The following is a 27,992-nucleotide window of genomic DNA, read 5'->3' on the forward strand; positions in this document are numbered from 1 at the left end:
GTCACAGTAGCCTAAATAAAGGTGGTAGAGTTTATTCACAACTGGTGTGTCTTAATAAAGGCTGTGCACTCAGTGGCCATACCATGCACCTTCCTAAATTGAATTCGTGAGAAGGGCGTGTCGTAACTTCGTAGGGCGCGCAATGGCACACGAAGGCTGTGATTGGTTATGCGCGCCACGAGCCTGGTGTCTGCCGTGCAACACTGCACAAACCTAAACAACAGCGTAAAGGCACGAGCATCCACCGAGCATACTGGCACACGTAGACCCTCAGAGATCATCAAATTAACAGAGCATTCGTCTGTCCTCGTAAATGTGTCACGGGCGCAATAGACAGTCGTTGAATATCCGGTAACAGGTAAATCAGGAATATTGTGCTGTGTTGCTGTCAGTATTGAATGTTGTCTTCTGACAACAATAATAGGCAATAGGCTACAGATAACATATGGGCTATTGAACTGGGGTATATTTCTGAGTTTAGACAGTATTATGGTTGCATTGTGCAATTGTAAAATACTGTCGATATAAACACTTAAATATGGGTTCTAGATTAAGTAGACAGAGTAGTCTGGACAATGAGAATTTTACGAAAAGGCGTTGCAAGCCTCTTAACAGCACAGGAGAAGGCGACAGAGGTAGAATTCAAGGCGGCGACTTTCTGTTTACGATGATGCTGAAATCAGATAAACTGCCGGGGATGCTGAGGCGGTCAAATCATAGTCCCTACGTGAGGCGAGTGGCATGGATCCGAGAGATACAAAAGCTGCTCCGTGATCGCAGGATAGATCAGGCAACCGACGTGCTTAAACTATTGAGGAAGGTAAGGACAAACTATCTACATTGGAATTGTTGCGTATGAATCGATCAAAATTGCGCAAAGTAGGCCTAAATCGCGCAAATGTGCATCGATCTGCTTTCATGGCAAATGCCTGTCATCACTACGCTGCTTGTCACCATGTGTATTGTCTGTCCCATTCCAACAATTTTGATTAGAATTTTTCGAACAGATATATAAACCTTGAATCATATGCAGCATGGGTAATTTAGACTGTCGTGGATAAGTCCCAATATTTCCGTTAATGCAGGAGCTCCTCAACATAATTGAACCTACATTTGAAGTAGCCTACCCACCCATACAGTGGCCACAGGTGCTTCTACTATTGACCTGTTTTTGAAGGGTGTTTGTAAACTATTAGGCCCACTACTCTCACTGTCATCCCTGGCATCTGGTCATTTCCATGGCACCACAGGTGCTGCTGCTATTTCAAATAAACCTTGAACAACATCACAATTACTATTCACAATATGATAGACATAGCATATTGCACAGATTTGTCTGAGTGCATGCACTTTTCAGAGTTTCTAATAATACCAGAAACAGGATGCTGGACCAGCTTGTGGGATAGAGTGATTCTGCTATTTATTCTCATAAATAGGGAATTATATGTGCAACAGCAGTGGTGTTAAACATGGGACTACTACTAATTGTCTGTCTGTAGAATTAAAGCTGATTTCTTAATTAATAAAGTGTTCCTATTTCACTACATTATCTAATGCCATTCCACCCATAATGATGTAATGATAATATAATGTGTTTAGTATTGACATTTGTTGGAAAACCTGCATTTGATTTGGTCAATTTAATTGTGACCTATGTCATGTCGACTGTGTTTTGTCCATAAATGGCTTAAAATAAGGTTCATTTGCCACTACAATTTCTTGCGTTGGGTTGAAACGAAGCACAAATGGCAATTCTCAGTTATTAGTCTAAGTGCAATTTGGATGTCTGCACAGCCCAGATCAATACCCCCACCACAGTGCACCTAACTCACGGTACAGTCTCTTCTACTGACAGGTCACCGGATAACTACTCTTCTGCTCCTATTGTCTTATGGGACTGTGGGTGTGAGTGCTGCCGCCCTTCCCCCCTGTCATCCCACTCCTTTATCCACTGGTATGGACAAGGCAGGATCTCACCTCCACTCTCTGCTGTCTAATGCACCCATTAGAGCTACACATTCACCCTCTCTCTTCCCCTATTGTCTTCCCCCCTACTGCCAGCCCATTCTCTATAATGGACCTCGGCTGTTACAGCAGGAGAGTGAGCAGCTGACGGTTCCAGACATACAGAAATCGGCCCATTTCATATTGGTTAATTCAAGTTTTGCCTCAGTATTTTTTAAAGATATACAGGGGAAATGTGTTACGTAGATTTACACAGGTAAAGTACAGCATTGGCATAATATTGTATAGATTTAATCGAGCCATCCTATTGGTAATGATTGCTACCTGTGCTGGGGAAGCTCTTCTGAAAAGATAGTTTACCAAGCAACCAATTTAAGTTAAGATACACTAAAGCTACCCTTATGAAAAATATAATTTATTTAACTAATGTTACTTTGAAAAAGTAGTTAAAAAACAGAGTCTGGTACTCTCTAATGTGTGGATAGGCCACTCGGAGTTGACAGATTCCCGACTGCACTCTGGTCGAGTGACGACAGACACAGAAGCCCAGTCTAGGAGTTGTAATGACGAAACAGGTTATATATGAAAGAGAAAATTACTACAATGTAAATCCAATAAACAACATGACAGTAATACCAGCTATCTCTATACACAATTTACAATAAGAGAAAAATAACCCGATAATTCCTCTCAGGAGAATTAACATTACAGTTACAACAACTGGTAGGGTAATCACATAATTGTACAAAATGGTAAAAGAACTGGTGAAGAAAGTTACCCATCCAAATCAAATCAAATTATATTGGTCGCATTCACATATTTAGCAGGTGTAGCGAAATGCTTGTGTTCCTAGCTCCAAAAGTGTGGTAATATCTAACAATACACAACAATACACACAAATCTAAAAGTAAAATAATGGAATTAAGAAATATAGAAATATTAAGACGAGCAATGTCGGAGTCCGAGAATATACAGTGCATTCGGAAAGTATTCAGACCCCTTGATTTTTTCCACATTTTGTTACGTTACAGCCGTATTCTAAAATGGATTAAATAGTTTCCCCCCTCAATCTACAAGCAATAAATACCCCATAATGACAAAGCAAAAACAGGTTTTTAGACACTTTAGAAAATGTATAAAAAATAATAAACTGAAATATCACAGTTAGATAAGTATTCAGACCCTTTACTCAGTACTTTGTTGATGCACCTTGCGCAGTGATTACAGCCTTGAGTCCTCTTGGGTATAACGTTACAAGCTTGGCACACCTGTATTTGGGGAGTTTCTCCCATTCTTTTCTGCAGATCCTCTCAAGCTCTGTCAGGTTGGATGAGGAGCGTCGCTACACAGTTATTTTCAGCTCTCTCCAGAGATGTTTGATCAGGTTGAAGTCCAGGCTCTGGCTGGGCCACTGAAGGACATTCAGAGACTTGTCCCGAAGCCACTTCTGCGTTGTCTTGGCTGTGTGCTTAGGGTCATTGTCCTGTTGGAAGGTGAACCTTCGTCCCAGTCTAAAGTGCTGAGCGCTCTGGAGCAGGACTCTGTACTTTGCTCCGTTCATCTTTCCCTTGATCTTGACTACTCTTCCAGTCCCTGCCGCTGAAAAACATCCCCACAGCATGATGCTGCCACCACCACGCTTCACCATAGGGATGGTGCCAGGTTTCCTACAGATGTGACGCTTGACATTCAGGCCAAAGAGTTCAATCTTGGTTTCATCAGACCAGAGAATCTTGTTTCTCATGGTCTGAGAGTCTTTATGTTGCTTTTGGCAAACTCCAAGTGGGCTGTCATGTGCCTTTTGCTGAGGAGTGGCTTCCGTCTGGCCACTCTACCATAAAGGTCTGAGTGGTGGCGTGCTGCAGAGATGGTTGTCCTTCTGGAAAGTTCTTCCATCTCCACAGAGGAACTCTGGAGCTCTGCCAGAGTGACCATCGGGTTCTTGGTCACCTTCCTGACCAAGACCCTTCTCCCCCAATTGCTCAGTTTGGCCGGGCGGCCAGCTCTAGGAAGAGCCTTGGTGGTTCCAAACTTCTTCCATTTAAGAATGGTGGAGGCTTCTGTGTTCTCGGGGACCTTCAATGCTGCAGAAATGTTTTGGTAACCTTCCCCAGATCTTTGCTTCGACACAATCCTGTCTCGGAGCTCTACGGACAATTTCTTTGACCTTATGGCTTGGTTTTTGCTCTGACATGCATTGTCAACTGTGGGACCTTATATAGACAGGTGTGTGCCTTTCCAAATCCTCAGGATATGCGGTTTCCAGTTTGCACAAGGTCTAGTGCGCAGTAATTCCTTGAGAGCCGTCGTGGTATCGGCTTGAGGTGGAATATGCACGACTGTGACAATGACTGAAGATAACAATGCAGTTGGCGTTTGATTGTGAGGTATTTTAGGTCAGGTGCACAATAGGATTTGAGTTCCTGTATGTTACCACAATAGCACCATGAGTAATTAATCATGAAACATACAGTACACCTCCACCTTTCTTCTTTCTGGAGAGTTCTTTATTCCTATCTGCACAATGTACTGAGAACCCAGCTGGCTGTATGGACTGGGACAGTATATCTGGAGAGAGCCATGATTCCGTGGAGCAGTATGTTACAGTCCCTGATGTCTCTCTGGAACGAGATCCTTGCCCTGAGCTTGTCTGCGTTTTTGTCCAGGGACTGAGCATTAGTGAGTAATATACTCAGAAGCGGTGGATGGTGTGCATGCCTCCTGAGTCTGACTAAAAGTCCACTCCGAATACCTCTTCTCCACCGGCAGTGTCTTGAAGCAGCCTCTAGGACAAGTTCAATCGCCTTGAGTGGTACAAACAAAGGATCTAATTCAGGAAAGTTGTATTACTGCCACTCTGATATACAAAAGGTATTTCTGGCTGTATGTAATAACACAATAATATGCTAATAATGTGAGAAATAACACACAAAAAATACAAAATACTGCAAAGTTGCTTAGGTGCTAGAAACAGTGACCATCTATCGACGCCAACCTGTTCTCTACATACAAATTACTTGTATTTACATATAACAATAGCGAAAGGAATATTCTAAAAGTGAAATAAATATTTGTTCTGACTTATATTTGGTAGAAAATGCACAAATATCCCTGCAAATGAAAAACGGTCTGGTATCCACTAAAGCCAACTGAAAGTTCAATAAAATGTCCATGTAGATCTAATTAAATTTAGCGAGATTCTAAATTCAAATCTAACAGGCTTTTATACAACCACCCCAGAATTAGTGTAACTAATTTGAATTTAGTAAAAGCCTCCATCGTCCTTTCTACGAAGGTAGGTCTGCATTGTCTAACACAACAGGAAGCTACACCAATCGGGCATTACTTGACCTTGACCTCCACATTCCGGATCCTTCCATCTGCACTTGGGATCGTCTTCACTCTCCGTATGATGGGCAACGAGGCACCACTATCATGGCCACTTGTCCAACCTTCAAGTCTGGTGTGTCCTTCCACCACTTCTGCTTCTGCTGAAGACTTGGGAAATAGTTCCACATGAAGTGGGTCCAAAGTAGTCAGCCAGGACATTACTATGCTTCCAACGGCGTTGTCCAAGAAGGTCTTTGTCTGCATATACAGCATGTGGGAGTGAAGCATCATGTCGCCCCATCAAGAGCAGATAGGGCATGACTGGATCGGGGTCTGCTACATCTGCTGAAACATAGCCTAGGGGCTTGGAGCCTAGAATGCCTTCCACCTCCGTAAGGATCGTTAGGAGGACATCTTCATGTTGAGTTACACAAAGAGCATTCTGCACAGACCTTATCTCCCTCTCCCATGCGGGGGTTGAACCAAAAACTGATCATCAAATCAAATTTTATTGGTCACATACACGTGATTAGCAGATGTTATTGCGGGTGTAGCGAAATGCTTGTGCTTCTAGCTCTGACAGTGCAGTAATATCTAACAAATTACACAACATATTCCCAATACACACAAATCTAAGTAGGAATGAAATAAGACTATATACATATGGATGATCGATGTCAGAGCGGAACAGACTAAGATACAGTAGAATAGTATAGGAAACAGTATATACATATGAGACGAGTAATGAGGCACTGAGGTTGAAGGTAGGCTTTGAAATACATCCACAGGTACACCTCCAATTGACTCAAATGATGTCAATTAACCAATCAGAAGCTTCTAAAGCCATGACGTAATTTTCTTTTCTTGTTTAAAGGCACAGTCAATTTAGTGTATGTAAACTTCTAACCCACTGTAATTGTGATTCAGTGAATTTCAGCTAAATAATCTGTCTGTAAACAATTGTTGGAACAATTACTTGTGTAATGCACAAAGTAGATGTCCTAACCGACTTGCCAAAACTATAGTTTGTTAACAAGAAATTTGTGGAGTGGTTGAAAAACGAATTTCAACCATGAAGGCCTGATTCACGCAGTCACCTCTGAACAATTGATGTTGAGATGTGACTGTTACTTGAACCCTGTGAAGAATTTATTTGGGCTGCAATTTCTGAGGCTGGTGAACTTATCTTCTGCAGCAGAGGCACTGTAACTCTTGGTCTTCCTTTCCTGTGGCGGTCCTCATGAGAGCCACTTTCATTATAGCGCTTGATGGTTTTGCGACTGCACTTGAAGAAACGTTCAACGTTTTTGAAATGTTCCTCATTGACCTTCTTTCTTGTCTTAAAGTAATGATGGACTGTAGTTTCTCTTTGCTTATTTGAGATGTTCTTACCCCAATATGGTCTTGGTCTTTGAAAGATAGGGCTATGTTCTGTATTCCCTCCTACCTTGTCACAACACAACTGATTGGCTCAACTGCATTAAGAAGGAAAGAAATTCCACAAATGAACTTTTAAGAAGGTACACCGTTTAATTGAAATGCATTCCAGGTGACTACCTCATGAATCTGGTTGAGAGAATGACAAGAGTGTGCAGAGCTGTCATTAAGGCAAAGGGTGGCAACTTTGAAGAATCTCAGAAGCACTGGGGCTTTACTCGTCCTGTATTAGTGGATCGATTTATCCTACTGAATTTACTGTTAGTTCTATTTTTATACACAAATAACAGTCCCCCCAAAAATGCTAACCTCCCCTGTTATTGTAATGGTGAGAGGTTAGCATGTGTTAGGGGTATGATATTTGTGCGTCTGTAACTTTCTCACTCAACATTATTTCCGATTCATTCAAGATTATCCGTGATCATGGTAGCATCCACATTAATGTAGAAGTGTTTAGGAACTTATTTACAATAAGAGGGACTCCATTAATTTCTATTGGGCACAAAATAATCTGAAACACAATCAAAACAAACAGCAAATGCATCCCAAAAATGTGTAGAGTCAGATGCTTGATGTCGTCATTGCGTGCTTTGAATATGGGACCAAATAACTTACTTTGTACTACTTTAATACACATATAAGTGAATTTGTCCCAATACTTTTGGGACAATCTGCACTCTGACCTCATAGTCATTGCATCATTTCAAATCCAAAGTGCTAGTGTCACACCCTGACCAAACCAAATAGAGACATAAAAAGGGTCTCTATGGTCAGGGTGTGACACTTTGTGATTTGGGGTTTGTATTCTATGTTCTATTATTTGTATTTCTATGTTTTGGCCAGGTATGGTTCTCAATCAGAGACAGCTGTCTATCGTTGTCTCTGATTGAGAACCATACATAGGTAGCCCTTTTTCCCACCTGTCTTTGTGGGAAGTTGACTTTGTTTATGGCACATAGCCTTTAGCTTCACGGTTTGTTTTGTAGTGTTTATTGTTTTGTTTGGTGTCATTTCTATAATAAAAGAAAAAGTACGCTCACAACGCTGAGCCTTGGTCCACTTCCTTCAACAGCTGTGACAGCTAGAGTACAAAGAAAAAACAATTTAAAATGTGTCACTGTCCAAATGCTTTTGGAGCTCACTGTAAGTTCAGCAGTAAAAATGTGCTTAACAAATCTCATAATAAGTTAAATTCCTTGTTCAATCATTTTTGAATGACTACCCCACCTCTGTACCCCACACATACAAGTATCTGTAAGGTACCTCAATTGAGTACTACATTTCAAGCACAGATTCAACCACAAAGACCAGGGAGGTTTTTCAATGCCTCGCAAAGAAGGGCACCAATTGGTAGATGTGTAACAATAAAAAGCGCAGACGCTGAATATCCCTTTGAGCATGGTGAAGTTATTAATTAGGCTTTGGATGGTGTATCAATACATCCAGTCACTACAAAGATATGGGCGTCCTTCCTCTAACAGTTCCCAGAGAAGAAGGAAATTGCTCAGGGATTTCACCATGGTAACTGTTATCACCATGATTTCACCATTGTGATAACAGTTACAGAGTGTAATGTTGTGATACGAGAACTGAAGATGGATCAACAACCGTGTAGTTACTCCACAATACTAATGCAAATGACAGAGTGAAAGAAAGGAAGCCTGTACAGAATACACATATGACAAAACATGCATCCTGTTCGCAATAAGGCAGTTAGGTATTACTGCAAAAAAAAAGGCAAATAAATGAACTTTTTGTCCTGAATACAAAGTGTTGTGTGGGGCAAATCCAATACAACACATTACTGAGTACCACTCTCCATATTTTCAAGCATAGTGGTGGATGCATCATGTTATGGGTATTCTTATCATCGGCAAGGACTAGCGAGTGTTTTAGGATACAAAGAAACGGAGTAAAGCAATAAGCACAGGAAAAATCCTAGAGAAAAACCTGGTTCAGTCTGCTTTCCACCAGATACTGGGAGATGAATTCTCCTTTCAGCAGGATAATAACCTAAAACACAAGGCCAAATGCTCCTGAGTGGCCTAGTCACAGTTTTAACTGAACTCGACTTGAAAATCTATGGCAAGACTTGAAAATGGCTGTCTAGCAATAATCAACAATCAACTTGACAGAGCTTGAAGAATAAAAAAATGAATAATGGGCAAATATTTTACAATCCAGGTGTGCAAAGCTGTTAGAGACTTACCCAAAACGATTCACAGCTGTAATCACCACCAAAGGGTTTCTACAAAGCATTGACTCAGGTGTGTGCAGGGTTGTTATGGGGTCCATACCGCGGTGACGAGTCGTGAGGCAGTCAAATTCCACGTGACCGTTTAGCCATGGTAATTAGGCTTCGCCAAGCTCTGATGCTGCTGATTTCTATAAGCAATGCAATTGTGTGAGAAAAACAAGTGATGGTCTCTATTAAAAAGAGGAGGATCCAATCAGCTTTCTATAGGCTAGGCCTACTATATTTATTTCTCAACTTTCCTAATATTAAGCACATTGCTTCTCTTTATAACAGGAGTATAGCCTACCTGGCTGGCATGAAAATGAACTACGGGATAAGCGTCCTCCATTTGCTATTTAAGTGCAGAGATGACATGTATTTTTTCCGCTGCCCCTGTGTTGCATGATAATGGTCCATTCTAAATCAAAACAAATATCACACATTATTTAGTATATCTAAAGACAAGATTAAATCAATAATACTGTGATGGGTTACAGTATTAGCCTATCACTTGTTGATTCTATATTATCACTTGTGGATGATGCCCAGCTTAAGGCAAGAAACACCACATGCTTTGTTTTGCGATTTTTTTCAAATCAAAGTCGCACAACTCATGTAGCCTAGCCCATAGGTCTATATGTTTTGATTAGGTTTGTATCACAACTACAGTGGCCAATTAACTTCTTAAACTTACGAACATTAAGGCCTCCCAGGGGGCGCAGTGGTGGGACCAGCGCACCAGAGACTCTGGGTTCGCGCCCAGGCTCTATCGCAGCCGGCCGCAACTGGGAGGTCCATGGGGGGACACATAATTGGCCTAGCGTCGTCTGGGTTTGGCTGGTAGGGAAATCCTTGTCTCATCGTGCACCAGTGACTCCTGTGGTGGGCCAGGCACAGTGCACGCTAACCAAGGTTGCCAGGTGCACGGTTTCCTCTGACATGTTGGTGTGGCTGGCTTCTGGGTTGGATGCGTGCTGTGTTAAGATTGGTTGGGTTGTGTTTTGGAGGACACGTGACTTTTGACCTTCGTCTCTCCCGAGCCCGTACGGGAGTTGTAGCGATGAGACAAGATAGTAACAAATAATTGGATACTACGAAAAAGGGGGTAAAATAGTAACAAATAATTGGATACTACGAAAAAGGGGGTAAAATTTAAAATAAAAAAAACATTAAGCACATTAATCCACTTTACAATGGGTGTAGAGCCTAACTGGCATAGCTATGCAGCGCAGAGTTTCAAGTTTGGGGAAGTTCATTTTCTCCATAAAAAAATGCACCTTTATAATAAAAGCATTACATGTGTAATCGCATTTGTGGTCACTTTTGTGAATTTTGTTTTCCTGCTAATGGAACATTCGCGCTGCCATGTTTTAAAGTGAAGAAATAGCCTAATAGTTTAGCAACATTTTAAGCTAAACGTTCTCATCTGTTGGGTCAGGCTCATTGCTTAAAACTGTTTTCTTTTCATGCTAGTGGTTGTATTAATTTGCGATCTATCGCATCCCTCAATTATCCAAGAATATGTTTGGAATATTTGTTTCTTGCACCGAATGTAATAGGTCAACTTTTGTACTATGGGGGATAGTAGATTGACATAGGCTAGTGCATTGCTGTTGCCTACTCATCTTGTTGGCTGACGAAATGTAAATGTTGACAGTATCTTCAATATGCGCCTCGGAATTGGATAAGGATGTGCACAATTGCGTCCCAGATATGTCTTTCTTCACTTGTAGCCTGTGAGAAATACCGGATCACATGACAGAGAGACATGTGAGTGAGAGTTGCTTCAGAACCGAGCCGGGAAAAGGGAATTATAATTATTACATGCAGCCCTGAAAGAACTTCATTGGACTCTTTTTAAACTGGAAACCACATATCCTGAGGCTGCATTTATAGTAGCTCAGGGTTTTAACAAGGCTAATCAGAAAACAAGGCTCCCTAAATTTTTATCAGCATATCGAATGTGCAACCCGGGCTGGAAAAATTCTGGATCATTGTTACTCTAACTTCCGCGACGCATACATAGCCCTCCCTTGCCCTTCTTTTGGCAAATCTGACCATGACTCCATTTTGTTGCTCCCAGCCTACAAACAAACTAAAACAGGAAATGCCCGTGCTCAGGTCTGTTCAAGCTGGTCCGACCAATCTGATCCCACGCTTCAAGATTGCTTCAATCACGTGGACTGGGATATGTTCCGGATGGCATCGAACAACAACATTGATGTATACGCTGATTCGGTGAGCGAGTTTATTAGCAAGTGCATCGGTGATGTTGTACCCATGGTGACAATTAAAACCTTCCCCAAACAGAAACCCTGTATTTTTTTATATATATTTTTTAACCTTTACCTAGGCAAGTCAGTTAAGAACAAATTCTTATTTTCAATGACAGGAACAGTGGGTTAACTACCTGTCAGGGGCAGAACGACAGATTTGTACCTTGTCAGCTCAGCTCTTGCAACCTTCCGGTTACTAGTCCAACACTCTAACCACTAGGCTACCCTGCCGCCCCAGATTGATGGCAGCATTCGTGCAAAACTGAAACCGCGAACCACTTTTAACCACTTTTAACATGACTGAATACAGTCGGTGTAGCTATTCCCTCCGCAAGGCAATCAAACAAGCTAAGCGTCAGTATAGAGACAAAGTAGAGTCGCAATTCAACGGCTCAGACACGAGAGGTATGTGGCAGGTTCTACAATCAATCACAAACTACAAAAAGAAAACCAGCCCCGTCGCGGACCTGGATGTCTTGCTCCCAGACAAACTAAACAACTTCTTTGCTCGCTTTGAGGACAATACAGTGCCACTGACACGGCCCGCTACCAAAACCTGAGGGATCTCCTTCACCGCAGCCAATGTGAGTAAAAAATTTAAACATGTTAACCCTCGCAGGGCTGCCGGCCCAGGCGGCATCCCTAGCCGCGTCCTCAGAGCATGCTCAGACCAGCTTGTCTGGTGTGTTTACGGACATATTCAATCAATCCCTATCCCAGTCTGCTGTTCCCACATGCTTCAAGATGGCCACCATTGTTCCTGTTCCCAAGAAAGCTAAAGTAACTGAGCTAAATGACTATCGCCCCATAGCACTCACTTCTGTCATCATGAAATGCTTTGAGAGACTAGTCAAGGATCAAATCACCTCCACCCTGCCTGCCACCCTAGACCCACTCCAATTTGCTTATCGTCCCAATAGTTCCACAGACGACGCAATCGCAATCACACTGCACACTGCCCTAACCCATTTGGACAAGAGGAATACCTATGTAAGAATGCTGTTCATCGACTACAGCTCAGCATTTAACACCATAATACCCTCCAAACTTGTCATCAAGCTCGAGAACCTGGGTCTCGACCCCGCCCTGTGCAACTGGGTCCTGGACTTTCTGACGGGCCGCCCCCAGGTGGTGAGGGTTGGAAACAACATCTCCACCCCGCTGATCCTCAACACTGGGGCCCCACAAGCGTGCATTCTCAGCCTTCTCCTGTACTCTCTGTTCACCCATGACTGCGTGGCCATGCATGCCCCCAACTCAATCATCAAGTTTGCAGATGACACTACAGTAGTAGGCTTGATTACCAACAACGACGAGACGGCCTTCATGCAGGAGGTGAGGGCCCTTGGAGTGTGGTGTCACGAAAATAACCTCACACTCATCGTCCACAAAACAAAGGAGATGATCGTGGACTTCAGGAAACAGCAGAGGGAGCACCCCCCCTATCCATATCGACGGGACAGTAGTGGAGAAGGTGGAAAGTTTTAAGTTCCTACACATCAAGGACAAACTGAAATGGTCCACCCACACAGACATCGTGGTGAAGAAGGCGCAACACCGCCTCTTCAACCTCAGGAGGCTGAAGAAATGTGGCTTGTCACCAAAAACACTCACAAACCTTTACAGGTGCACAATCAAGAGCATCCTGTCGGGCTGTATCACCGCCTGGTACGGCAACCGCTCCACCCACAACCGTAAGGCTCTCCAGAGGGGAGTGAGGTCTGCACAACGCATCACCGGTGGCAAACCACCTGCTGTCCAGGACACCTACACCACCCGATGTCACAGGAAGGCCAAAAAGATCATCAAGGACAACAACCACCCAAGCCACTGGCTGTTCTCCCCGCTATCATCCAGAAGGCGAGGTCAGTGCAGGTGCATCAAAGCTGGGACCGAGAGACTGAAATACAGCTTCTATCTCAAGGCCATTAGACTGTTAAACAGCCATCACTAACATTGAGTGTCTGCTGCCAACATACTGACTCAAATCTCTAGCCACTTTAATAATTAAAAATTATATGTAATAAATGAATCACCAGTCACTTTAAACAATGCCACTTTATATAATGTTTACATACCCTACATTACTCATCTCATACGTATATACTGTGCTCTATACCATCTACTGCATCGAGATAATCCATCCACCTGACAGGTGTGGCATATCAAGAAGCTGACTACATTATTTACCACCACAGTCAGATGCTGGCGCTAAGACCACACTCAGTCACCTGTATTAGGAAATAAGCAAACAGGAAACCACTTACCCAGAGGCGGCGCTCCTAGTGTCCAGAGACTTTAATGCAGGGAAACTTAAATGTTAAATGTGCAACCAGAGGGCAAAACATTCTAGATCACCTGTACTCCACACACAGAGACGTGTACAAAGCTCTCCCTCGCCCTCCATTTGGTAAATCCGACCACAACTCTATCCTCCTGATTCCTGCTTACAAGCAGAAATTAAAGCAGGAAGCACCAGTGACTCAGTCTATAAAAAAGTGGTCAGATGAAACAGGACTGTTTTGCTATCCCAGACTGGAACATGTTCCGGGATTCTTCCGATGGCATTGAGGAGTACACCCCATCAGTCACTGGCATTATCAATAAGTGCATCGAGGACGTCGTCCCAACCGTGACTGTACGTACATACCCCAACCAGAAGCCATGGATTACAGGCAACAATCGCACTGAGCTAAAGGGTAGAGATGCCGCTTTCAAGGTGCAGGACTCAAACCCGGAAGCTTGCAAGAAATCCTGCTATGCCCTGCGACGAACCATCAAACAGGCAAAGCATCAATACAGGGCTAAGATTGAATCATACTACACCGTCTCCGACGCTCATCTTATGTGGCAGGGCTTGCAAGCTATTACAGAATACAAAGGGAAGCACAGCCGCGAGTTGCCCAGTGACACAAGCCTACCAGACGAGCTAAATCACTTCTATGCTTGCTTCGAGGCAAGTAACACTGAGGCATGCATGAGAGCATCAGCTGTTCCGGACGACTGTGTGATCACGCTCTCCATAGTCGACATGAGTAAGACCTTTGAACAGGTTAACATACACAAGGCTGCAGGGCCAGACGGATTACCAGGACTTGTGCTCCGGGCATGTGCTGACCAACTGGCAGGTGTATTCACTGACATTTTCAACATGTCCCTAATTGAGTCTGTAATACCAACATGTTTCAAGAATACCACCATAGTCCCTTTGCCCAAGAACACAAAGGGGTGCGTGCTCAGGGGTGCGTGCTCAGTCCCCTCCCGTACTCCCTGTTCACCCACGACTGCATGGCCAGGCACGACTCCAACACCATCATTAAGTTTGCAGACGACACAACAGTGTAGGCCTGATCAACGACAACGATGAGACAGCCTATAGGGAGGAGGTCAGAGACCTGGCCGGGTGGTGCCAGAATAACAACCTATTCCTCAACGTGACTAAGGAGATGATTGTGAACTAGAAGAAAAGGAGTACCAAGCACACCCCCATTCTCATCGACGGGGCTCTAGTGGAGCAGGTCGAGAGCTAAAAATTCCTTGGTGTGCACATCAACAACCAACTAGAATGGTCCAAACACACCAAGACAGTTGTGAAGAGGGCACGACAAAGCCTATTCCCCCCCAGGAAACTAAAAAGATTTGGCATGGGTCCTGAGATCCTCAAAAGGTTCTACAGCTGTGACATCAAGAGCATCCTGCCTGACTGGTTGCATCACTGCCTGGTACAGCAATTGCTCTGCCTCTAACCGCAAGGCACTACAGAGTGTAGTGCGTATGGCCAAGTACATCACTGCGGCTAAGTTGTCTGCCATCCAGGACCTCTACACCGGGCGGTGTCAGAGGAAGGCACTAAAAATTGTCAAAGACCCCAGCCATAGACTGTTCTCTCTACTACCGCATGGCAACCGGTACCGGAGTGCCAAGTATAGGACCAAAAGGTTTCTCAACAGTTTTTACCCCCAAGCCACAAGACTCCTGAACAGGTAATCTAATGGCTACCCAGACTATTTGCATTGTGTGCCCCCCACCAACCCCTCTTTATACGCTACTGCTGCACTCTGTTTATCATATATGCATAGTCACTTTAACTATACATTCATGTACATACTACCCCAACTGGGCCAACCAACCAGTGCTCCCACACATTGGCTAACCGGGCTGTCTGCATTGTCTCCCACCACCCGCCAACCCCTCTTTTACGCTACTGCTACTCTCTGTTCATCATATATGCATAGTCACTTTAACCATATCTACATGTACATACTACCTCAATCAGCCTGACTAACCGGTGTCTGTATGTAGCCTCGCTACTTTTATAGCCTCGCTACTGTATATAGCCTGTCTTTTTACTGTTGTTTTATTTATTTACTTACCTATTGTTCACCTAATACCTTTTTTGCACTAATGGTTAGAGCCTGTAAGTAAGCATTTCACTGTAATGTCTACACCTGTTGTATTCGGCGCACGTGACAAATAAACTTTTGATTTGATTTGAAGTTAGTTCCAGTACCACCAAGCTGCTGCAAAATGTAGTTAAATTACTAGTTGAAATACAAGTAGTTCACTGATTGCTACACATCATGCTTAGTCATGGTTAGTATCACACTAAGACAAAGGAATTACAAGATGTCTTGAAAATTCCCAAGTATAATCCATTCTGTCATGTTTGGATTTGGCTCTATTTATTCACTATCTATGCATCATGTTTCTAGGGACGGATCAGGATTTCAAAGCATGTTATCAGCTGAAAATGAGTCATTTCTATAAGAATACCAGCAGTATGATAACATGACTATTAATGCGCTATAACAGTACATCTGATAGTCCTGTTTGTTAGCTCAATCGTAAGCTCCTCTCTCTTTCAGAGGTTGTCCAATCTGTAGTTAATTACGCTGAAGACTTGACAGAGGAGATTGTAGAATCTCTTTAATCAAGGCAAGGAGATAACCCAGAGTGCCAAAGCTGCATGACAGCCACATCACAGGGGACCCTCTTTTAAATTAGCTCTGGTTTAATTGAATAAGACTCACGTTATCAGCATTCAGGCTATTGCAAATCGGCACGTGTCTCAATTATATTTTGGTTTGTAACTCAATTAAAAGAGGTGATCCATCATCCACTGTAAAGTTAGTAGACATGCTATAGTTAGGTGAGAGTTACTGTAACAACTGAAGAATGAAAATGTACCTGTATAGTCAACTGAGTTCATAATGTTGCGTCTGCAGTAAGGTAGTAAAGTCTCTTCTTCACAATATCTCATTAAAAAGGACTCCTCGTTGCTTCAGGTGTGGTGCGGTTACATCCGTATTGATCCTGTTTCAATGCCTGCCTCTGAGATGATCAGATGTGGGCCACAAACACAAATAATGGAAAGAAAGGAAGTATTTTTAGATCTTCGCTCTTGAAAAAAAGAGGAGGAACTTCCCACCCATGTGTTGTCTTGTTTGTATAAACTGGTGGTCAGTAATGGGTGGCTGCTAGCCTCCCACCCAAACTGTCCATTGCAATCAATACTTTTTGTTGTGTGTCTCTCTCTCTCTCTCTCTGTGTGTGTGTGTGTGTGTGTGTGTGTGTTCCCATCCCTCATGTCTTTCATTTCTCAGCTCTCTCTATGTGCGCGTCCAATCTCTACCCCTCACATACACAGCCTAATTAGGCATTTGTAGAGGACTCAGGAACAGCTATTCTATGCAGCCTGTGAAAATCTTTCATTTTCAGTTCCCTATTTTCTCTCCTTACCTACTTCTTCATTTGTGGCTTAAAAGGTGTATGCAAATAATTTATTTCAGTTGGCTCTGATCTGTAGCTTGTTACAGACATCATTCTCACCTTAAAAACATTCTCTCTACCCGTCATGTACTGTAGCAACTCTTTTGTGTATGTCTGCCCTCACAAATGAGTCTGCGCCATTCATAGATTAGTTGTTTTTAGTCTAATGTTGAGAATGTATTGCGCAATGGCAGACCTAAACAAAATGCTGCATTAAACATCAAAAGAGGAACCAAATGCTCATCCATCATATCATGTTTATTGAACTCTCATAATATACTGCAGGATTCATCAGAAGGACACCATAGTCCAGACTGTGCAATGCTGTGGCATGCTAAAGCTCTCTGAAACTTTAAATCACAGAGGTGTAGGTGAATATCCTAAAAGTAATGCTTCTGCCTGGTGCAAGGCACATTAAGCACATTACAGTATTCAGGAATAGCTCTTTTCAGATGAAAGCCTTCACTCCTTAAATTAATAGATTTTTTTTTAAATACAGTTTTCTATCTGTGTCTCATCTACAGTAGCATTACATTATTATTGCTGGAACTTCTCAACATCCTCTTTATACCGTATACATCCAGCTAGTCCTGCACTAGTCCTTCATCATCATTTCATAATATATCATCATCATCATGTGTCTGTGATAATGCTGCTCTTTGTACACAATTCATTGTTTTCATAAAATACAAAGAGTAAAAAATGTGGCCTTAATGGCACTTTGAGTAATACTGCCTCTTCTTGTCTGATTTGGCAGGATCTGGGCTTGGAAGGAACATCCCTAAATGACATCTTATATAAGAACGCTGCTTTTCTCAACCTGGTGGATCCCATCTCCCATGAGCTGCTGCTAAGCCTGGCTCGCGAGATGCAGTGTCCCAAGAAGGTAAGATCTCAAAAACCCTTATCTCAAGGTGTATTGTCTGCTTAGCTTGGAATCAAACTTCCAGAAATCAAGATGTCGACAGAATAAGTATCATCATGAATAGAATGATATGCTGTTCCAATACAATCACTAATGAGGAATGTCTTCCAAATTTACCATGCAAATGGTTTGGCTTTATAATGATTGGTGCTATATAGGGTTGCAAAGCTGCCGGTAATTTACCAAATTTAACTAATTACCAGAAAATATATGGCAACCTATGGAAACTTGTAATTTATCCTTGGATAACTCATATATAGTATTCATTTTTATATCTGTGTCCATATTGTCCATGCGTTTCTAGTAGATCGACCATATGGTTCAAGAGAAAGTATATTATAATAATATATGCCATTTAGCAGACGCTTTTATCCAAAAGCGACTTACAGTCATGCGTGCATACAAAAATAGTTAATTAGTGACAAAAGCATCTAATCAACAATGGCATAATGTTTTGTTGTTGACTTTTTCAGAACTGCCACCAGTTTGATGCCAAATCATTGATAAAGAAATACATATTGACATTGCAAAATAAAAGTGTGGAGAAAAAATATATGAAGGATTCATGCTGAAACCCTCATATTAAACACCAATGGTATTCACTAAGTTGGTGGTTTATATTTAGGATAATGTTTTACAGCTTTGTAATTATATAATTGTTTTATTTAAATAATTGTATTTGTGATAAGACCACATAGAGGGTTCAGAGATAATTACAGACACCTGTCATAATCTGAAGTACCCAAAAAGGCCACTAATGTAATTTTATAAAATTCCAAATAAATTTTGAAAGTTACCGAAATTCTGGTAGTTTACTGGTATACTTTGGAGGTTTCCAGTAATATACACTCCCTTTGCAACTCTAATGCTATAATAATGTCAGTGTATTATTTCCAGGAAAGAAGACGAATAGACGGCCAGTACATTGTAATAAACTTTAGTGAACTATTAACAATTACTATATGTATTCTTTTGTAAATATTTTCTGTTAATAGTTCACGAAAGTTTATTACAACGTACTGGCCGCCTACTCATCTTCTTTTTTGGATTATCTGCCATTTAGATGCCTGCCTTCCCACTGCCTTCTTCTCACCAGTGTCACGCCCTGACCTTAGTTGTCTCTGTTTTCGCTATTATTTTGGTTAGGTCAGGGTGTGACGAGGGTGGGTATGCTTGTTTTGTCTTGTCTAGGGTTTTTGTATATCTAGGGGATTTGTAAGTCTAGGTAATTGTATGTCTATGGTGGCCTGAATTGGTTCCCATTCAGAGGCAGCTGTTTATCGTTGTCTCTGATTGGGGATCCTATTTAGGTTGCCATTTTCCCTTTTGGTTTTGTGGGTTCTTGTCTATGTGTAGTTGCCTGTCAGCACTCGTTTATATAGTGGCACTTTTGTTTAGTGTTCTTTCTTTAATAAAAGAAGTATGTACACTTACCACGCTGCGCCTTAGTCTCCTCCATACAACGAACGTGACAACCAGTGTATTATTACCATACTATCACGTTTAGGTAAGACCCAGATGTAGACGTAACAAGAGTTTATTACAACCACAGGGGCAGGCAAACGACAGGTCAAGACAGGCAGGGGTCAATAATCCAGAAAGGGTGTAAAGGGTCCAGAACAGCAGGCAGTCTCAGGGTCAGGGCAGGCAGAACAGTCAAAACCGGGAAGGACTAGAAAACAGGAGCAAGACACAGGCAAGAGCATGGAAACAAACGCTGGTAGGTTTTACGAACAAAACGAACTGGCAACAGACAAACAGAGAACAGAGGTATAAATACACAGGGGATAATGGGGAAGAAGGGGGGTAGATACAATCACAAAGACAAGTGAAACCGATCAGGGTGTGACACATACAGAGGAGCTGGATGTTGTTTGCATAGAAAGATTGCTAAAACAATTACATGATAATTTTTCAATTTTGCGACAGTTACACATTGAGTTGAAATGGGATGTGGATGCCAAAAGTTACAGACTTTACATAAAGTTGATTAATGTGCACTGTCCCTGTAAAAATAAAAAAAACTCAATAAACAGACAACGGATAGAAATAACAAGAAAAAGTGTTCACTAGATTTTGTATTTAATCTGGCCTCTTTATTTCCTCACCATGACTCCTGTTTTCCACACTGTTGCACACCAGCTCTGATTAAATTTTCAATGTACCTCAAAAGTTGAGCTGTTATATAATGTGTTGTATTTTGCTTATACGTGGTCTCAAAAAGTAACAACCATATTTAGAACTAAGCAAAAAAAAGAGGGCTTCTGGTATTATTTTGTTGTTACACTTCACTTTTTTATCTTTGAGCCTTTCTTCCCCCAGAAAGATGCTGAAACCATCAAGTCATCAGATAAGATCTGCAGACAGCTGATCTATCACCTGACACCTCATTCTAAGTGGCTCAGACAGAGCATGTCCAGGCGGAAGTCCCAGGCCTGGTAAGCTCCTCCATCTAGCCATCAGTCTTTCACACATAAAACTCTCTAAACTGCCCAAATGCTAACACCGCCATCTAAAATGGTGCCAATGCCACAGCCAGACTTATGACAAGCACCCTAAGTGGGTTTTGAGTGGGTTTGTCTGACATTCAATAGGGCTGGGACACAGCAGCCTCTGGGCTGGCCAGGCAGGTCAGGACCACAGAGGCAACCAGAAGTGTCAATCATTCCTCTGTGTGGTGCTGCTGTCACCACAGCAATGGTTTGTGCAATGGCATCAGTCCTCTTTGACTCAGAACAGGCCACTGTCCATACAGACAGTAGCTTGCCTACAAACGTGGCCAGTTTGGTTGGGATGAAATAGAGGGGTTGTATAGAAATAAGATCCATTGGCTCCTTAGATGAAAACACATTATTTGTACCAGCCAGTTTTGTAATCATTGATGTGCAAATCATGAAAATGGAAATCGCTTTCAAATGAATTGACAGGTTATTCTGTTTCTGAGTCTTTAGTAATTATGTTAATGAAAAATAAGCAGGATGCATGTTCCCATATTGAACTTGTAGATGAAGTGGTTATCTGACACAGTCTGAGGCAGGCAGCAGGACAAGCATTAGTCATCAACTCCCATCGCTTTTAGGTTCAGCTCTAAGGAAACTACACTCATCCGTAGTCAACACTTAATGGCACTTTGTAAAGGGTTCCTGTATTCAGAGTTAATTGAGTTGTAGCAAAACATAAAATAAAGGATTTCTGGTTCTGGGCAAATATTCTTGAACTCAGATATTATCAGTGGAGCTCATTTAACCATCACAAATCTAATGTTATGCAATGCACACGATTATAACACACTGCTAAACTAATGCATAGTAACCACCGACTATGCAGTTTCACTACAATACATTTGCTGCTATAGATATTTCATGGCATATTCTATTTTTTATTTATTTATTCTCACCCGGCTAATTTGCAAATTCCTCTTCATAGGTTTAGACATACTCTTTATTTGTATACTACTGTATATGAGATTAATGAGAATACAGTATCTCAGGACCATCATCATTCGTATTTTCTTATTTAACCTTTATTTAACTAGGCAAGTCAGTTAAGAACAAATTCTTATTTACAATGACGGCCTACCCCGGCCAAACTCGGACGACACCGGGCCAATTATGGGACTCCAAATCACGGCCGGTTGTGATACAGCCTGGAATCGAACCAGGGTGTCAGTAGTGACACCTCTAGCACTGAGATGCAGTGCCTTAGACTGCTGCGCCGCTCGGCAGCTCAATCCACAGGGAACCTGTACACACAGGAGTCAGCTAAGGATGATGACAGTTGGTAACCTGGCATGGCCACTTCCTCTCTGTCTGTCTGTCACATGTTGAAATGTCACACCTGCAGCCAGCCAGCAGGAGTGCAGCAGACACCTGGGGTGAGGAGGGGGAAATAAGGGGCGGTAACCTGGCTATTCAGTCTGACTCGACTTGACATTCTGCTCCTGTCCCTCTGCTCTGGGATTTACTGTGGTTGTGAAGGGAAAAGATGAATGACATGTTTACTGTTTAAAGAGCAATGCTTTAAACATGAAGGACTTTTCAAAAACAAAATGATATGAGCTGTGCAGTAGCTCAGGGGAGATATGGGGAGAAAATGGACTCCTTGAAGAAATTATTCTCAACTATAGTGCATAGCAGTATTACTTTTTCATGGCCATCTGCCTCTGTAGGGGCTCTTCATTTTGACAGTCAGTATATTTAGCAGTTTACCCTGCCTAGGTAATTAAAAACAATATTTTTGTGTTCATTCTGCATAATTTATGACTGAATCTTGGTATCCACTTATATTTGTTCCAATTACATTTATACACGCTCAAGTAGCCTAGTTTCAATGATTTCAGATTCCTGGAAATGTCAGACCCAGATTGGGACACAATGAGCCTTCTAATTTACAGTGACCCTCAGACCCTTGTAAGAAATCCTCTGGATTTAATGACCACAACATAAATTCCTCTGGATTTAATGACCACAATATAAATTCCTCTGGATTTAATGACCACAATATAAATTCATTGAAAGGGCCGTAAAGGAGTGCAGGGCTCAATTAAGATCCTGTTTCTACACTCTTAGAAAAAAAGGTGCTATCTAGAACCTAAAAGCGTTCTTCAGCTGTCCCCAAAGAAGAACCCTTTGAAGAACCCTTTTTGGTTCCAGTTAGAACCCTATTGGGTTCCATGTAGAACCATTTCCCCAGAGGGTTCTACATGGTACCCAAAAGAGTTCTGCCTGGAACCAAAGAGGGTTCTACCTGGAACTAAAAAGGGTTCTTCTTTTTTCTAAAAGTGTAGAGAGAGAGGGTGACATTGAGAGAGAGAGAGTAGACACAACCAAATCATGAGAAAACAAAAATATAATTACTTGACACATTGGAAAGAATTAACAAAAAAACAGCGCAAACTAGAATGCTATTTGGCCCTAAACAGAGAGTAGACAGTGGCAGAACACCTGACCCCTGTGACTGACCCAAACTTAAGGAAGGTTTTGACTATGTACAGACTCAGTGAGCATAGCCTTATTATTGAGAGAGGCCACTGTAGGCAGACGTGGCTTTCAGGAGAAGACAGGCTATGTGCACACTGCCCACAAAATGAGATGGAAACGGAGCTACACTTCCTAACCTCCTGCCCAATATATGACCATATTAGAGACACATATTTCCCTCGGGGTACACAGACCCACAAAGAATTAAAAAACAAATCCAGTTTTGATAAACTCCCATATCTGTTGGGTGAAATACCCCAGTGTGCCATCACAGCAACAAGATTTGTGACCTGTTGCTACAAGAAAAGGGCAACCAGTGAAAAACAAACACCATTGTAAATACAACCCAAATGTATGCTTATTTATTTTCCCTTTTGTATTTGTACTATTTGCAGATTGTTACAACACTGTATATAGACATACGACATTTGAAATATCTTTATTATTTTGGAACTTTTGTGATTGTAATGTTTACTGTTCATGCTTAAAAAAAAGAGAGAGAGAGAGAGATATAGGCTCTTTATTCAGGGAGCTGAGATGTTTCTTTTCTTGCTTCCAGAGCACAGTAATTATGTGTCTGAGGAGCAGGGAATGGGCAGGCATAACCCCATTCACACATTCAGCCAATATACTTTTTTATGTGCTCCTGAGAAGACGAGATTTTGGCCAAATTAAAAGCAGTGAGAGGATTAATATACAGATTTAGGATCTTAATTTGAGCCAATAATCCTGCAGCAACAGCAAATGTGAATAATTATGTGGATTATAATGAATGGACATTTTTTTGTAGGGGCTGATACATTTTTCAATAGTGCAAATCAAGTCTGACATTTTAAAGTGGAAATTACTAACTTTAGAAGCCTTTTTAAACCTTGAATACACTACAAGTTTGCAAATTCTCAGCAACAAAAGAGTGATCAAATTAAGATCCTACATCTGTAAAGGGAACAAAATGAGTGAGGGGTGGAGGGGAGGGGGAGAGCAGGCTCCAGAGACAGGACTTATTAAACTCACATTAGAGAGTCATATTTTCACCATTGTGTCACAGCACTGCTGTAAAACTTACATGTGAGGTGAGCCTTTGGAAATTACATTTCTACGGCTGATTTCTATTCCTGTCAGGTCCAGAAGCATTACTCAGAGGACAGAAAGGATGAATGTCTGGGGGACGCTGTAATTCAAACCCATACTACATCAGAGACTCAGGGCTCTTCTGTCAGCTCTAGTGGAACATAGTATTACCAAACAGGCTGGAGAATGGGGATTGGTTAAGCACTGAAAAAGTTGTGGAAAAGTTGTTATAGGGTGGTATGCAGATGATGTACAAATGTAATGTGTATTTATGAAGCAGAACAGTGCAGTAGATCAGTGGTTGTTGCCCTTGTCTCTCTTCCTCATTGCTCAGAATGAGTCACTGATATGATATGATATGCCAACTCCTGGAAGTCAGCGTTAAAGCAACATCAAAGTGCAATACTTTTCATATAAATCCAGCCATGGATTCCAACATCACACAAATGTCATCTTTCAAAAGGCAGGAGGATTTGCCTCTGATACTCTCATGCTGTGAGGCTATACACTGAGACAGATATCTAGCCATAAGAATACATTTTGTCACGTGGAAAATGTGTTTCATTTCAGTCTCATATCAAATGGAACCCACAACTGCCATTTACAGAAAAGTAGTTAAATCCACTGAAGCAACACAACTTATGCAATCAAATACATTTTCTATGCCAGCAACTTTAGTTGATTCAAATTTATGCCATTTTTGTCTGTCTAGACATGTTTTGTTTCATCATTGAAACAGGATTGCAATTTCATGGTTTGACTTTTGAACTAAGCCAATAAATGTTTTTATTTAACCTTTATTTTGAGTCATGTTGAGACCAAATTCTCTTTTATAAATGAGCTCTGTAATGTTTTGTGTCATATAATCAGATGGTAAATGTTTTTGGCTATTGGTAATAAGGAACGCAATGCTTTTCACTCTCTGAATGAGGAGGTTGGGTGTTTCGTATGTTTTGGCCCTTCACAGTGTACACTGCTAAATCCTCATGCTGGAGACTCTATGTCAGCCTTCCACTCCAAGCATGCCCAACCCCCTTCCTTAATACAACACAGGAAACACAATATGGCACGAAGGCCATGTTCCATATATATAGATGATACAATTGAGACCAACATTTCCGCACTCAGCCCCTCTATATCCCTCATTCCTGTTCCTTAAGTTCTGAGATATCTTAACTGAGCTAGTGTACTTTCATATCCAACAATGTCTCAAATTTTTTCAATATATTTTTGTTATCCCTTTACAGTCTCAAGACAACCCTGCAGAGAAAGGTATCTACTGACAGAGTCGACTTGTCTGGTATCCCTCTCTCCAGTCGAGACGTACGCCACGTGGCCTTCTACCTCCAGAACAGTGGGGATGCAGTGGTGGCTGTAGACATCAGTTTCACAGAGCTCCTGGACGAGAACCTCCGTATCCTGCTACCCCACCTGGGATCTCTGCCCAAACTCAACACCCTGGCCCTCAATGGCAACCGGCTGACCCTGGCCATAGTCAAAGACCTGACTGAGATCCTAAAGGACCCCAAGAAGTTCTCCAGCTTGGTTTGGATCGACTTGAGCAACAACTTGGACATTTTCACCATGCCCCAGCCTCTGTTAGTGGCTCTACGACGCCGCTGCAGCCTGAAGAGCAGCCTGCCCACCATCTACGAGTACACAGAGGGTCAGCCTTACTGCTACCACATGGAAACCTCCATCGAGGAGCCCAGCCACTACGAGGAGGAGGCAGAGGAAGAGGAGGAAGATGAAGATGAGCTGGAGCCTTGGGGTATTGGGGGTGGAAAGGTTTCGAAGGACTTCACCCTACACTACTGTGAGAGGTGATGCGGTGACCTCCACCTGGCTCGGCCCTGCTGTATTTGAAAGGCCTTCCCACAGCTCCCAGTTCCTACCTTTCCCCTGTTGCCCCTCACACCATGAGCCCAGTCACCCATTGTGGCATGAGGGATGTTCAGCGCCACACATTCAGAAACCCTTGTCCCAACACAGCCACCAAATAATCTCTCACCATCTATGAGTTAACCCACACAAGACCACCGCAGTAACTGACGATTATGTTAGTGACTTACTGTGTTGGCGGATGGTGCTCCTGGGAACGAGGTGTGGTTTCATTGGAGGGGGGCTGAACGAATTTAGGAAAAGGTGCTCTCTCTCTCGCTCTCTTAAAGTTGCAGCTGTTGAGCAAATCCCAAGGACTTCAGATCAGACGGCTTGACAGAGGAGCGGCATAACGCTGGTGGTCTAATGAGCTGCTGTTGGTTTGGAAGCAGCAGGTCCCAACCGGGTTCTCTACCAGGACTGTCACCGAGACTATCCCTGGCAGGCAGGGCCTAGCTCCACATTGTGTGTTCTCTGTTAATCTCTCAACAAAGGCTGTGAAACAAGTTCAACAGACTATACAGCCGACGACCAGTCACGTGACGCCAGCAAAACTGCTAAGTCAAGACTTTTTGCTTTTTCCCCCCCTTTCGAAATGTCCACTTGTGAATACCTACGTAGATGTAAATGATGACACAAAACATGTCTCTGTTCTATTTCCACAGGCTATTTTAGTGCACTGCAGATGAACAAAGGCATCTTATAAGACAACAGGTAGGACTCAACGATAGACAGATTTTTTTCACTGATTGTTTGCGGTGTCCAAAACCCTGATATTCACGGCTCCATTTAGCAATTTGAGTCATTATCATAGCCCCTACATTTCAGGATACATGTGGGATCAATGACAGTACAGCCAACCCCCAAGAGTGAACCCATTCATCTCTTTGTAGTAAGGGTACCCAACATGTAAACACATACTGACCACCCTTTATACCAAAATGTCATTATTAACATTTATATGTGCTTACTTGTTTGTTTTAAGGGAGGAACATGACCGTTACATTTCCGTTGTAGGCTATATTGCCAGGGCTGATAATCAGCATGGTGGGAATGGTGTAGTGCTGAATAGAGGTGGTCTTTAAAATAACACATGCTAGTCAAGTTGGGTTTACCAACTGCAGCTGCGCTCTGTGCTGCATTGCACTTAAAGAATTGTAAGAAATGTATTGACTTCAGGTCCATTTCAAACTCATTGATGCGTTAAACTGTTTATTCCAAGTCATCTAATCATTTCTCGCAATAATATTTGAGAAGCTTAACCACACTGAAACCATGGTATACATAAGGGTCATTCAGCAAACTGATATTAATGAAGTCAATGTATTGAACAACAATAATTGAATAACAAAGTAATATAGTTGTATCATCTGATTGAATATGTGTGAGGGTGTTTAGTGTGTTTGCTGTTGTGTATTGTCTGATTACTGTCGTAACGGTTTGTATTATTGCTTTGATGTTGTGTCCTTTGTCGAACCATGCAATTACCGTAATTATTCTAATTGTGAAAAGGAGCACACTAACCTACTCTGCTGGAACAATTAGGGGACACACAAGATGAAGGTATTAATAAAGTAATGACTTACCAGTACTGTCATGTTCACTGAAATGTAGCACAGGAAAGTGCTTTGTGTGTAAGGTATGTGTGTGTTTAAAAAAATACAAGATCAAAGGTGTTGTCCTGGGAGAGAACTATGACAGGAAAATATTTTTCTCACGTGGTATATATGTTAGCGTCGTGTGTCATTGTTATACTATTTGTCAACTGGGTCGTTGTATGTACATGTATATCTCATGCCATATCTTGAATGAAATTTCACTGCCAATAAAAACGGTGAATCTAAGCAACTGTTTGGAGGATGAAGTTTACCAGAAAGGATCAGCATCAGGGTCACAAGAGCCTTAATCATTTCTATGTTAAAGTTATTATTGAGTGTGGGAGCTGGTATAAGCAAGAGAGGATGTGAGAATTAATTTATTACCTATGAGGAGCTAATTGTTTGTCTCTATGGGTTGTTTTGACCTGCTCGTTTCAAGTTACAAGTTGTATTTTTCTCCCCAATTTCGATCTTGTCTCATCGCTGCAACGGGCTCGGGAGGGGAAGGTCAAGTCATGCATCCTC

General features: G+C 42.1%; 2 protein-coding genes across 5 annotated transcripts in view; one reads left to right on the forward strand and one right to left on the reverse strand.

Moving 5' to 3' along the window:
* LOC112263015 (glutathione hydrolase 1 proenzyme-like) overlaps positions 1-19,685 on the reverse strand; it is a 33,913-nt gene extending 14,228 nt beyond the window's left edge. For 2 of the 4 annotated variants that reach the window (XM_024438964.2, XM_024438963.2), the window contains exon 1: positions 8,942-9,113. In XM_024438964.2, coding sequence (XP_024294732.1) covers positions 8,942-9,027 — 86 coding nt within the window. In that variant the 5' untranslated portion in view covers positions 9,028-9,113. Of the gene's footprint in view, positions 1-8,941; positions 9,114-16,431; positions 16,882-19,372 lie in introns of those variants that run through there. The other 2 variants (XM_042331637.1, XM_024438965.2) reach the window with 2 other exon arrangements.
* On the forward strand, positions 196-27,799 carry LOC112263016 (leucine-rich repeat-containing protein 75B-like). The gene is made up of 4 exons (XM_024438966.2): positions 196-820; positions 17,771-17,899; positions 20,261-20,376; positions 25,236-27,799. Exons 1-4 carry the CDS (start codon positions 539-541, stop codon positions 25,813-25,815), a joined length of 1,107 nt encoding a protein of 368 aa, XP_024294734.1. The 5' UTR covers positions 196-538; the 3' UTR covers positions 25,816-27,799.
* The last annotated feature ends 193 nt before the right edge of the window (positions 27,800-27,992 follow it).

The sequence above is a fragment of the Oncorhynchus tshawytscha genome, linkage group LG12 (assembly GCF_018296145.1).
Source record: "Oncorhynchus tshawytscha isolate Ot180627B linkage group LG12, Otsh_v2.0, whole genome shotgun sequence".
NCBI classification, from domain to species: domain Eukaryota; kingdom Metazoa; phylum Chordata; class Actinopteri; order Salmoniformes; family Salmonidae; genus Oncorhynchus; species Oncorhynchus tshawytscha.